Source organism: Polypterus senegalus, chromosome 13 (assembly GCF_016835505.1).
Source record: "Polypterus senegalus isolate Bchr_013 chromosome 13, ASM1683550v1, whole genome shotgun sequence".
Taxonomy (NCBI): domain Eukaryota; kingdom Metazoa; phylum Chordata; class Cladistia; order Polypteriformes; family Polypteridae; genus Polypterus; species Polypterus senegalus.
In genome coordinates, this window is record NC_053166.1 from 85,900,361 (window position 1) to 85,914,946 (window position 14,586).

General features: G+C 33.7%; 1 protein-coding gene across 1 annotated transcript in view; it reads left to right on the forward strand.

Annotated features, from left to right (window-relative positions):
- Positions 1-14,586, forward strand: part of psd2 (pleckstrin and Sec7 domain containing 2) — a 141,646-nt gene that overhangs the window by 104,833 nt on the left and 22,227 nt on the right. The window contains exons 7-10 of the mRNA XM_039774089.1: positions 4,826-4,915; positions 11,511-11,554; positions 12,309-12,499; positions 13,795-13,865. Coding sequence (XP_039630023.1) covers positions 4,826-4,915; positions 11,511-11,554; positions 12,309-12,499; positions 13,795-13,865 — 396 coding nt within the window. The remainder of the gene's footprint in view (positions 1-4,825; positions 4,916-11,510; positions 11,555-12,308; positions 12,500-13,794; positions 13,866-14,586) is intronic.

Genomic DNA, 14,586 nt, shown 5'->3' on the forward strand with positions numbered 1-14,586 from the left:
TACACATTACCCAAACCTTTAAGAGACAATGATGTTTTAGATGGCATATTCCAGTTCTCCATACATAATAACAGGAGGTAGTGTTCTGGCCACCTAAGAATAAAGACTAGGAATTGCCAGCTTTAACTGGAATCCAGAAATGATTCAACAGGGCTATACTTTTCCAACAGCTTTATATGAACTGATACATCTTGAGGCCAGTTTGCAGGTCAGAGTTCTCAAGCTAATCCTTTACGTAGTAAGTCGCATCTTCTGTGCAGCTTTGTTATTTGGAGGAATCTTTCGGCTCTTATCTTTAAATTTTTAAACAAAGCCCTTTGTATGTTCCCCGCAACCAAAGTTTCTCAAGTAGTCAGAAAGGCTTGGTGCAGACACCGAAGTAGTCATCACTGACCACAAGCCATACTCAAGAGGCATTTTTACTGGTACAACTAATGGTGAAAAGAACTCTTCCAGCACCATGTTGGTGTCAAACTCCTACAGGAGTGTAATATGCTCAACTGTTTGTAATTACAAATATATTCTCTTTCATTAACAGCAAAACTGTTTGAGTAAAATGCAGCAACATGGCTTTGAACTGCAGTGCAAATCAACAAAACCTGACCTGCACCACACTTGTTATAGGTTTTCATTAAAGGATAAATTCTATATTTTATTTCTTTCATTATTTCTTCACAAATACTTGCCACACGAAATTGTGATCTAAAGTTAAGTTTATTCTATATTTTAAAAGAAAATATCTTGCCTGTCCTGGCGCTTTATTTACAATGGACACAAATGGGGCTCGGGGCATCACTGGAAAATAAAAGCCTAAAAATTTACTGATGAAGCGGCAAAGGTTTTGATGTAAGAAAACGAGCCTTCTACGTTTCCAATGCATGTTTGTTACAACAAAAGAGACTCATGTACTATTCTTCTTGTGGTAAGGATACGTTTTCTATTCACCTAAGAGTTCTCGTATAAATATGGAAGTAAATCCAAACAAAACCAACTACGTGGCATGAAAAGTTTTATGTGATTTGGTCTTTCAAGAGGAAACTATGCCTGGGTGGTGAGTGATTATTGTGCAAAAAGACAAACGCTGAAGTGGCATGCAGTCTTCTTTTGAAATCCCTGAATCACATAATGTTGTTTTTATCACCAACATTGATCAATACTCAACAACTGTTTTGAATGTATTAAATACGTTTTTAAGCTTTTATTTTCCAGTGGCACATCATCCCCCCTATTAGCCTCCATTGTGAAGTGCCAGTGCAGCAAGGTATTTTTTTAATTTATAGAAAACAACTTTACAACAGTTTTGTGCGGCAAATACATATATGCCATGTTTGTGAAGAGATTATTTCAACTTAAAAAACAGCAAATGAATCCTTTAAGCCCATAGTAAACATGAATAGATACAAGAGAAAGTCAAATGAATGGAATATGAAAATAAATGAATATAGATCGTGAGCATGTTTTTCAAAATACCATAGGACATTTTCCTCCAGTAAATTATATTCAAAAAAGGGGTCCTATGATGGACAGATGCCCCATCCAGTGCCACCAGGACAGGCTGCAGCTACCCTTCACTCCACTCCAACACTGAGTTAGATTAAGCAGGTTAGAGTGTGAATATGATTGCCAGGATATTTAAAAAAGATAATTTAGTGGACATTTTTTCTGAGAGCTGTAGAACGTTTTTTAGGTGTAAGTGTACACATATGATTTTACATTTATTCATTCACCAACTGTCTGTTTTTTTGCTTGTGGGTTTAGAAGTTCATTTGTTCTGAACATTAACCATTGATCTGTTAAGTTTTTATAAGTTCACTTTTACTTTTCCAAGTTCATGAAAAAGTTACAAAGTTGATTCCAGCACCTCCAAAAAGTAATTATTATTCATACAATTACACTAACAATACAACAGTATAACAATAGATTCACCTGTCACATAATGACTGTGATATACAGAGTTTGAGCCTTGTACAGAGTCCCCATATCAAATATTTATTCTGGTTCAGTCATAACATTCATTATCTGCATATAATAAGGATTTTTAAGTTTAATACTAGGTATTAGTAAAATGCATGAAATTTGATATTAAGTGTTTTCGTGTCTAAATAGTTTAGATCAAAAATCACTTTAATCTCACATCTTCAGATGTCCAAATTTCATGAGTATGAGTAAAAAAATATTTTGCTTCATAAGTAATATTAGCTGATATGCACACATCAATATACTAAATTGTACAGTCTGTATTCAACAGAGTCTTTGCCTGTAATTTTTAGAACATCCATGAATTTGTATCTGGTTTGCCTGTGTGGCTGTAAAAGCAAAAATCGAATAATTTTATGTGGGAAAATTAATATAAAATCCTCCTCTTGCAAGGCAAAAGTACATTAAATATTTACTTTGGCATCAATTTCTCAGACGAATGACTCACAAGTTTTGGTACAGCAGTGATTTTTCTATGTGGTGAGCTCCATCTTGTGGTGAGTCAGAGGAAAACAAGTTTTTTTGCCAAAAACACAGATGTAGGTCTACCATTTTGCAAAAAAGCAAAACACTCTTTTGTTTGACCACATTACCTTTTTAAGGCTGATTCTAGAGTCTGTCTAATGAGTTGGAAAAAGTAAGCTCAAAAATGGATGAATAGCAATTCTGTTATTATTAAGGCTGCAGCTAGCAGGTCCCATTAGCATTTTAACATTTTGATCAAGATGCAATGGTTATTACTTTATCTAAATTTCTGTAGTACAGTGGTAGTATACATTCTATGCTTATACTTAAATAATTAAAATATAAACTTTCAAATACCTAATGTATTTAACAACAAGACACTGGAAAATAAAAAGATAACTAAATTGAGGTGGGAACTCATGAACTGCTTGGTGTGGATAAAATGAGAATGATCATTTTTAGCACCTGGGATGACGTGTTTAAGCAAATGAGGTCTCAGATTGTGATCTTGATGTCTGGATTTGATGTGAAACAGTTCATTAGGAACAGTTTTACGTCTCCGTTCACACATACACTCTTCTTTTTATCTTGTGCTATCCTGGGACTCAAAGTAATAATGATCTAACAACTAATAAGTACTAATAAGAAAATATTTATAACTTTCGTAGCCAACTAGAATGGAACAGTTGTCACACAGGGCTACTAAGATGAGAGTGTTAGGTTTGAGAGAATGTTTAAATTCTTCAAGAATGCAAATATATAAAGAAGCATAAATAGTTTTAGGGTTTCTGCTATAAATACTAAAAGTTTATTGTGAATATGGGTTTCATCAGGGATCTGTTCTGAGATTCTTTCTATTTGTTTTAGTGATGATTCCAGTTACCAGAGATGCCTTCAGGGCCTTACTCATCAGAGCGTTTTCATAGTACTAATCAAAATCTGAGAAGCAATATTCAATCGAAGACCATGAAATATAAAATAAAATTGGCATGGAGATGAACAGTCTGAAAGTGAAATTCTTGTTTAAAAAGCAAAGCGGCATTCAACTCTGAAAAATATGTACATGGCCATATAGAGTATGCAGTTAAAATATTAAAATGAACTACCTCGGTGCATATGCTTGTTGATAGCTACTTCATGAAGTATTTAATGCTGTAGCAAGTAGTCTACAGATAGCAAGTGTGACCATTTGTTACATATAAGTATGTGATAAAGTGAAATAAAATGCTGATGTGGTATGTAGAGTTGTTTTTAAAAAAGTAGGGATGTTGGACTGCTTAGGCAAAAATGTAAATGTAGGTATAGACGTAGTGAATGTAACAGATGAGAAATGTCTTGGAGACCCCTTCCGAGCTGACCCATCTTCTAGCAGGTAGCTCTAACATTGAAGGGGAAGATTTGTAAGCACTGGATGAGTAATTTTGTGTTGTATTGTAACCAAAAGTGGTCAATGAAGACGGAGCATAACGCTTCTTTAAAACAAATTCAGGTAAGAGCAGAAGCAGAGGGTGACAAATGTATCATAGACTGTGCAGAGAAGTGCTGATCTTAACCAATTATGTGCTAGTTTGCTGCTACCGGTATTAAGAAGGGTATGCAACCAAGACTTTTCAGAATCAGAGAATGTTTACAGTAGAGGCTTTGAGTTACCTCCTCCCTGGAAAAGAAAATCACTTGCAGTTTTCTTATTTAATATATTGTACATTTTTACATTTAATAAGATTTATAGAAATGTCGGATTAGCGATTTAGATTTTAGTTCTGAACATGCCAAAGTTCAGGCCTGATTTGCCATGAGAATGTGAGGAAGTCGCTTTATCTGAATTGAACATGCAAAATTATATCTGTGCTGTTGTAGTAAAGGATGTACTTTGTGCTGAGGTGTCCACCTTAATAGGCGTTATATATCAGGTAAATTTTTTTGTAAAGCAGCGTTCAGGACAGGCAAAATCAAGATTTAATTAGTGCTCAGGACGTCTATTTCACACAGCTTTGTTGTTGCACATTCAAAATATATGTAGCATTATGGTATAAGTGAGCCTTAATTATATGGTAAGTAATTTTTATAATTTGGTTAAATAATATTGTACATAATAATTAAAAAGTTTAAATTGGACAGCTTGGAAGTTAAAATGCTTCATATTTTGCATTAATGCCGTTTGTTTTAGTTTACTTGACAGATTCCAGATTCCCTTATTATCTAACGTATGTCATTTTGACAAGGTTCATTTTTGTCATTTTTAGGTAGCACTTCATTAACAAGATGGCGCATTCCATATATGTTGCATTCTTATATTGTATAATCATGTAAAAATCCATACCATTTGACACAGTTTAATAACACACAGTACTCTTATCTGAATGTATGCCTTTTTATATTGCAGAATATAGGGAAGAAAATGTCCTGTCAGCAATTTATTACAAACTTGGATGGTTTGAATGATGGCCATGATTTTCCAAAGGATTTATTGAAGGTATGATAAGAAGTCTTGTATTATTTTTATCATTTCTTTCAGTAGCTGTAAGAATATGTTTAAACGATTGATTACATAAAACAGAGATCTTTTTATTTTGAGAAAATGCAAATATTAATATCAAGTAATTAAGAACATATAGAGTATGACATTTACTTAAGAAAATAAATAACGAAGCAGTAAGAGACCAAATTTAATTTACGTCATATCCTTAAAGTTAAAGTCACATGAAGGCAGTTCATCTTTGCATGCAATGTTTGGTGTGGATGGCTTCGTTTATTTATTTTTAATGCATTCAGATGGTGTAACTCTGTCAAGGAACAATAGAGAACATGTGTAAAATCAGTTGTAATATTTCAAACAAAATCCTGATTTTCTAAAACAGTCCTATAAAAGTGGCAAACAGCACCATCATGAGTTTCTTTATACAGTATAATCACACATAAGCATTTACTAAAATATATGTTGCAAATTATTAATTATTACATTTGTATCTTCTTAGTTAAGCTTTTAAAATTACTACTACTAGCCGAAGCCCGCCGTAGCATACGGAAGTGTAAGAATAGGAACAGAAAACGGTGAGAAAGGAATTCAGTATAACAAAGGCTTAGGAAACCACCGTCGCAGTATAATGAAAATAGCAAGGAGCGAAACCAATGCCAATGGTCAAGAGAATACCTTCCTGTAGCAGGCTACAGAAAACAGACATATATAGATAGATGCTGCATTCACTGTGTTGCCCAGTCGACACAATAAGTCAGCGTGTCTGCCCTATTGCGAGTGGTAAAAGTGCCATTTAAACTAATACAGGTAGATGTGGAAACTGGGTTTTCTGATGAAAAAACATTAATGTTTTAAACAGTATCGTTTACATACAACAGATTTTGACGAATCATTTACGTGCAATTATTTATATCCATTTATACACTAATAATGGCAATTATTAAATAGTTCCTGCCGTATAAGTAACATTCCTCGGACTGCTTTCTTCCATCTCCAAAATATTTCTAGACTTCGTCCTGTTCTTACGCAACACAGTACTAAAGTATTGGTTAATGCCCGAGTCACCTCACGTATAGATTACTGTAATGGTATTCTATCAGTCATCCCACAAAAACGTATCCATCGCTTACAATTTATTCAAAATTCTGCTGCTAGGATAATAACCTGCTGTTCTTTATCCACTGAACATACTACACCTATTCTCTCTCAACTTCACTGGCTCCCTGTTAATTACAGAATACAATACTAAATACCGCTCTTAACATTTAAAGCTCTCCACAACCTCACTGATCTCCTACAGACTGACACTCGTCTCGCTCACTCTGATTCTCATCTGCAGCTATACTTTCTGTACCACACATCAAACTCTGTGCTATGGGAGCTCGAGCGTCTCTCATAGTGCTCCTCAACTCGGGAATTCTCTTCTATCTCATATACATCAGCTCGATTCAATAACACATTTTAAAACTACCCTCAAAACTTATCTTTTCAAACTGGCATACCAATTGTGAATTTTGCACTGTTACTGCCAGTTATCTTTGTTTGTTTGCTAATTATTGCTGTTTGATCGAGAGCGACAGTGGATGTGGATGTAGGATTAGAGATGGTGGGTGGGGCTCGGTTGTGCGTATCCCATGGTCTTAGAGTTGGTGGGCGGGGCTCTGTGAGTTGGTGGGTGTGGCTCTCTGTCTTGCGTGTGCTCTCTGTCTTGGTTGCGCTCACTGTTGTGTGTGCCCTTAGTGATCTATATATAAAGATAATTAAAATAAGCTTAAAGTAAATTTCATGTTGGAAAATAAAAATGAAAGCAGAGTACAATGGCTTTTGAAACCTCATTATATTTTTAAACTATCTACTGTTTTGGAATTTTTGGTACGTTTTCCCTTCTCTCCTCTCTAGATATTTTAAATCAAGCCGTTGCAAGTTTTGTTGGTTACAGAGTTGTTAGGTAGTTCCTTTAAGCACTTCCATGGAGAGATACAGTTATTCGTCCTAAATGTGAATGATGCAATGTTTTATTGATATTTGTGATGAAGAAAAAACAAGGAAACACTATTTATGTACTGACAATAATTGAAAGTATCTAACACAATAACAAAAACAACATTTCTACAGCATGTTTTAATACAAAAGTTGTAGCTTGAAGTGCTTTACAATATGTCAAAGAAAAAGTTACAGGAAAATAAAAACAAATTAGAAATAGATAAAAATAAGAATGAATACAAAAATAACAGGTAATAAATCAATATGCTCTTACATAACATAGATGTACAAGTAATAGATAAAGTAGAGTCCTTTATACATTATTTTTTTCTCATATTTCTAAGATGAGTCTAATACTATGGTCAGATGGCAAGGGAGGATAAAATCAAATAGAAAAACTCCAAGGAAAAGATGCTGAAAATAAAAACCAAAATATTCCTGGGTTCCAAGGCCAAAAGACCACCCAGATACCACTGGGCATTCTACCTAGCATAAATGTACTTAAGTAGTTCCTTTTTTGCTTTAGGGGATTTGATCCAGTGGGTCTTGTGGACAGTTGGAGTATTTGCTTATGTTCCAACATCACAGGCGCTTGCATAGTAGTTTGATCAGGTGGTGGTGAAAATACGCCACCATAGGAAAAACGGAAAAGAAAACAGAGAAACATAAAGGTTAATAATGGTTGCACATCCATGAAGAATATGATAATTCTATGCATGTGTTATCTATTAGAAGCAGAACTAATATGCAGCTAAAAAAGGCACAATTAAAAAGTGGGTTTTTAGAAGTTTTTAAATGTTCCACAGTATTAATTTGGTATATCGTTTTTGATAAAATATTTCAAATTTTTGGTGCATAACAGTGAAGGGCTTCCTCACTACTTTTTTATGCTTACTCCTTTGGAATAATAATTAAGACTGCCATTACAGGAACTAAGGTAACAACTGCGGATTTAGGGGGACAGGTAGCCCAAATTATAGGAAGAAGCACGATTATTTAGAGTTTTATATACCATTAATAGTATTTTAATAAATTCTAATCGGCATGGGTAATCAATGTGACAGTGCTAAAGAGATTTAGATATTCTCAAAATGTCTTTTTTTGGTTATAATTCTTGCTGCTGCATTCTGAACTAACTGCAGTTGATTAATGTCTTCCATAAGTATTCCTGTTAGGAGTGCACTACAGTAACCTAGTCAACTAAAAACAAAAGTTTAAATAAATATATGAATGTTTTAAATTAATTTTTCCACCTGCAGCTCATGTGTATTAACAGTGTGTAATTAACCCTTTGTAATCAATTATATTACTGCTGGATTTTATCCTTATGTGGCATTATGCTGCGTTCACACCTTCAGAGTCCTAGGTTCAAACCCAAGCATGTGAAGTTTGCTCATTCTGTTCATGTTCCCATGCTTTTGTCTTGATACAGCTGTACGTGTTTATTTTACTCAAATAACTAACAGAAAACATGTTGATGGTAGACAGTTACGTAAAGTATGGTAGAAGATTGGGGTGTCATGCAGATAATATTTTTCTTCATTTAAGCAAAGAGTTTAACTGCATTTTTTTTTAAAAACTGTATTTTTTGTATAAAGAAAGGGGGCAAGTTTGATTTAAACAGTTGAAATCAATTAACCACATTGCATGGTATTATTAGGAATTGTAACAAGGACAGAGGTTTAGTCAGTGGTATACGGGCTTATGGTTTTAGACTTTGAACTTCAAACTCTAAGGTTGTGCTACTGACACTGTGTGACCATGAGCAAGTCACTTCACCTGCATGTACTCCAACTGCAAATATAAATGAAATGTAACCAATTGTATTTCAAGTTGGATAAAGGTGTCATCCAAATAAGCTAATAATAGTAACAAAATATGGTGCACATGTGTCTTTCCTAACAAGGTGCTCAGATGCAAAATGTTTTGTCAAAATGATGCTGTTTCTTAAATGTACCTGAAATTTCATTGTTAACAAATTACCATAGCATCTTTTCTGGTGGACGGCACGGTGGCGCTGCTGCCTCGCGGTTAGGAGACCCGGGTTCGCTTCCTGGGTCCTCCCTGCGTGGAGTTTGCATGTTCTCCCCGTGTCTGCATGGGTTTGCTCCGGTTTCCTCCCACAGTCCAAAGACATACAGGTTAGGTGGATTGGCAGTTCTAAATTGGCCCTAGTGTGTGCTTGGTGTTTGTGTGTGTCCTGTGGTGGGTTGGCACCCTGCCCAGGATTGGTTCGTGCCCTGTGTTGGCTGGGATTGGCTCCAGCAGACCCCTTTGTTCAGATTCAGTGGGTTGGAGGATGGATGGATGGATCATTTCTGGTAACTTTATAGCTAGAGATGTAAGTGCAGTAATAACCTTATTTTTCAGGGGAGCAATATGATGCTTATTTTCTTAAAGCCTGAAGGCAGGAAAGACAGAGCAATAAAAGTATTAGAAATGTTTAGTGATAGGCAAAAAGTTATGAGGTTGTAATGTGAAATTTCTTTTATTTCATTAAGGCTATACGTACATGCTGTTCACTGAGTTGTGGCATAACCCATTTCTTTCTAGAAGCCTTATTGGAATACTTGACCTTTTAAACTTCAAAACAAGTATAAAATATAGTCAGCTTATGGGTCAGTAAGGTGTCAGTTTTGGTCCTTTTGATATACCATTTATAGGTGATAATAGCTTGAAGACAATGCCTTGTGTGCTTTAGGCCAATCTTTCATATATTCACTACGCATACATGCTTTGTCCAATTAAAGTTTATTTCTTTTTGTTCACTACTTACTTTAATGTGTAAAAGCAAATTTAGCTGTCACATATATTCTGTTCTAAACTGAAAATTCATTTGACACTGTTGATGTAATGTAAATATTAATGGACAGTGACTTTAAAACCAATCTACTGGCACAGTTGCTTTTTATTTATTAATGTATGTACCCCCAATACATCAAAAGAAAAATAAAGTTTGCATTGTTGTCCAATTCTAGTTTCTGGTAATCAAGTTTTGAATGTGGATGTCATAATTTAGAAATAGCAAAAAAACATTATTTTTATTACTCTCAAGTCCACTCACTCTATCTTTTTCTGACTCATTATTTTAATAAGGCATTGTAGGAGGTCACAGTTTATTCTGGTAGAACTGGACATGAGGTAGGGACATCTGGCCCAGTTGTGCACACATTGACACGCTCACTCATACAGAGTGAACTTACTGTAGAATCACTTCTTAATCTAACCTGCACATCTCTGAAGTGTGAGGGAAATCAGACTGCCCAAAGAAAAAAAAAAACATTCCTGGTGCAATGAAAATGTGTAAACTTTACACAGACAGGGCCCATGCTAGGAATTGATCCCAGGATTCTGAAAAATTCATTATTTTAAAGAGTGATGTTCACATGTGTAGTATGTTGGATATTTGACATTAGTAAGCTACTAGATAAAAAAAAAATCATGCTGTCACATGAAAATTACTGCAAATATTTTAAAAGTATGTACAGCCGACCTACAATATTTTAGACCGCGGTAGGCAATGTCGGTCCTGGAGAGCCGCAGTGACTGCATGTTTTTGTCCCAACTCAGTTTCTTAATGAGAAGTCAATTACTGCTGATGAAGAACTTATTGCTTAAGTGACATTTTGATGCTATATTTCAGTGGTCTTGTTTGTTAAGGTTCCCCACCCTTAATTGCTTATTTCAATCTTAAACAGCTGCATTCACTGTTTTAATGGCTCCTTATTAGCAATAAGATGTAAGTGACAAAGCAGTCAGCAGTTCTCCATCTAGCTTGTTTTGATTTACATATCTGTGTATTCATCATGCACTGTTGAATTTAATAATACAATTAATAGAAAATGTGACAGACTGAAAATTATCCGTTTTAGGCTTCAAATCATTTTGATGATATCCGTGGGAAGGAAAAAATCTACAATATAAGAGCCTTACATTGTAGGCTAACAAGCCATAAAATTAAATAAGGTTTGAGATTGGAAAGGATTGGTTTATAATTAAGCAATTGGGTTGGATTGAAAACCTGTAGCCACTGCAGCTCTCCAGGACTGACATTGCCCACCCCTGTTTTAGACTAATGTCTGTAATTAACTTTGTTTTTTTTTAAAGTGTATATAAAATATTATACTGTAGCTGTATGCATCCATAAAAGATTCACTTAATGGTTTGGTCATGCATTAGAAACATGTCTTTTTGTGTATTGGAAAATAGTGCACAACCACTTTACTGATTTGATAAAAAGAAGGGACAATTGTAATTGTGTGAATTGTTTGAAGATTTCATGTTCTTCCCCTGTCTCCTTGGGTTTTCTTCAGGTATTCTGGTATTCTTCTGTATCACAAAGACGGCATGTTCAGTTAATTGAAATCTCCCCTTACATCCTGAATCTGTCCTGAAATGTGTACACTTATCATGCACAGTCTACATCCTGCTCCCTTGGGTACTGTAAAGCTGTATGCGATGCTTTATATGGAAAATATGACAGCTGAAAAAATTGTATTGTTCAGTCCTAATATCACTATGGAGCTAGGATCATTGGAATTGAAAAATTGAACGAACAAAAAAAAAAAACACTCTTATATTTTTTAGAATGTTTTTTTTTTTCTTCCAGACTCTCTATAACTCAATAAAGAATGAAAAGCTGGAATGGGCAATGTAAGTAACTTTGATCTAATTTATAAAAATATGTGCATTTCTAGAAACAATATTTAGCTGTACAGGTTCCCTATTCAAATAGCCTTTTTTGTACTATGCAAAGTTGCCAGAGCATAAAAGTTCTCCTTTCTATTAATCTTTTACATTTTATTTGACATCATTTAAATGGACATGGATTTCTTTGGATTTCACCTTTTTTAATTTAAGGTTTAATAATAAATAAATACAAGAATATAAAAATACATCAAAAGTGAATTATTTAACATAAATAAAATACTTAATAATTGTTCTCAACAAGATAATCATGAATTCTTCAACATAATAATTAGGTTAATCAATTTTGCTTTTAATTTCCAAAAACCACAGTACAACTTGCAAAGAAAAATTATTTAATTCTTATTGCATTTTTGTACAGAAGCAAGATTTTTTCAAATACATTTCTTTTAAGCAAACTACAATCATAGTACAGATTACTAGAAATTCCAAGCAGATGCACATTTGCGCAGAACCCTTTGTTAAGTACAGAGATGTCAGTTAATTTGTTGTTTATCCTCCAGAATGTTTGTTGCATGAGTTCATGTAATGTATTTAAAGCTTTACTATTTATCTTTATACGTATCGCCTTGATATTGAAAGACTCATTAATAGATATAAAACAGTTTAAAAGAGATTGTACTGTATGTATATGAAACATTCAAAGTAAATACTGTATCCTTCTCTTCCTCCTTATCTCTCTCTCTCTCTTTGTTTGAAGAGATGAAGATGAATTACGGAAGTCTTTGTCAGAGCTCGTCGATGACAAATGTGAAAGTGGACTCAAGAAAGTTACGAGAATAGTGGATAGCAGCAACCCTTTCCTTGATATCCCTCAGGCATTTAATGCAGCTACATACAAACATGGAGTCTTGACTCGAAAAAGCCATGCTGAAATGGATGGGAAAAGAAGTATGTTTCGCTTTATCTGAAACAAAATAGTGTGTTATCATTATAATAAGTTAGACATTTTAAGAGATTCATACTATATTAGTCAGCCTGAAATAATTTAAATCTACTTTAAATGATATAACTTAATAAAGCAGTTCTGAAGTATATTTGTTTTTAGCAGTCATATGAAAAATGTGACATTTATTTTCTTTTCTTTTATTTTTGTAGGGGAAAAAAAACATAAACATACTTTGTTAGAATTGGGCTGCTTTTTATTTTAATTTTTATGTTTTATTTGTTATTCTTCAAACATAAATCCCAAAAGTTTTAGAATCATTTTGTCTCCCAACTTGCCCTTTCATTTTAGAATTCCATAGGCTTACAAAATGCATTGTTTTGTCTTTTTTATTTATTGGTCCATAAGCAGTTTGCAGTATCACAGCATAATGATAGATGCAAGGCTGAATTTATGCAAATACAAACTTACCTGTACTTGGAATTAAAATGCAGGATAGGAATCGGATTATGACAAATTCACTTAGTTCAAAGCCTGTTGTTTGACACTGTGTGTGACTGCTTTTGTGGCTTGATCTGCATGTGATATTTTGAACTCCATCATTTATTTTTCTTCTTAGCACAATATGCCTTTTATGTTCAGATGTAATACAAACCTTTTATCATCTGCAACTGTGTTAATATATTTTTTTTTATATTTTTTTTTTACTTACTAGTAACTGGACTTGTAACACTGTAATTCAGCTTTTGAAAGTTAGATTTAGTTAACAGCAATCGTCATAAATCAAACATCAAGAGGAATGCGTTTTTAGTAATACCCAGGGTTAAGAAGAATTATTTAAGAATAATTATTTGATTTGTATTTGTTATATTTTATTTATATTTACATAAGCATCATTTAACCATAATTTTTATATTTTATTTATACGAGGGACATTCAAAAAGTTTCCGCACTTTTCTTTAACTCCATTTATTAAGACAACAACAAATTACATCAGTTGTCTATATAGTCACCTTCGTTTGCGATGCAATTTTTACAGCGTCGTACCAACCTTTTAATACAAAATTACTACTCCTCCCACCTTCACTGTTTCCAACGAAAATATAAAGGTGCTGAAACTTCTTGAACATCTGTTGTATTTATATAAGCATCATTTAACCATATTTGTTATATTTTATTTATATTTACATAAGCATCATTTAACCATTCACTTCCATGTCTAATATTTGTTCTCTGAAAGTTTATACTTTATATGTGCATTTGCTCTAAACCCTTATGTATTTTGCTATTTCTTTAATAGCTCCCAGGGGAAGAAGAGGATGGAAGAAATTTTATGCTGTCCTAAAAGGAACCATACTATACCTTCAGAAGGTAAGGACTGCTTTAGTTTATCATGCAAAATGTTTATAACTGAAGCTGATTTATTAGTGTAAACCTGAAACACCAGTCTTTAGGATTACACTGTATTTAGAACTGATGTGTCTGTTGTGTGAGGATCCACTGACCAAGTTCTCTAATAACTAGAATATGACACTTTTAATGCACTAACTCCTCGCACTGAACTTAAAGAGTTGCACATGCAACCAAATGCAAAAGTAATGGGCAATAATTAATGTCAATCAAGCAGAAATTAAAAAAAACTATATAGCACATTCCAAGGGCTAAAGTTGGAGAAGGGAAAATTGGAACATGATGTCAATCCTAGAATTAAATAAATTAAAGGATGTGGCTTAAACCTTGTTTAAGTTGGGAAGAAGTACACTTAGTAGGTTTATGCAAACGAAAAAAAAAAAAACTTGTCTTCTGGAACCAGGAGATTTAAAAGAAGCCAGGTTAGAACACTCAAATAATTTTGCCATAAGCCTTATTTTTTGTTGTTGTTTGGTTAATTTTTCTTTAGACCGTTTCTTGCTGTTTTTCATAGTTTTATTTATTTTGCTATGCTTCCCTGATGTCACCATATTGCCCATCAATCAATCAACATTTATTTATAGAGCACATATTCATACAAAAAAATGTAGCTCAAAGTGCTTTACAAAATGAATAGAAAAATAAACATAAGTCAACATTAATTAACATAGAATAAGTAAGG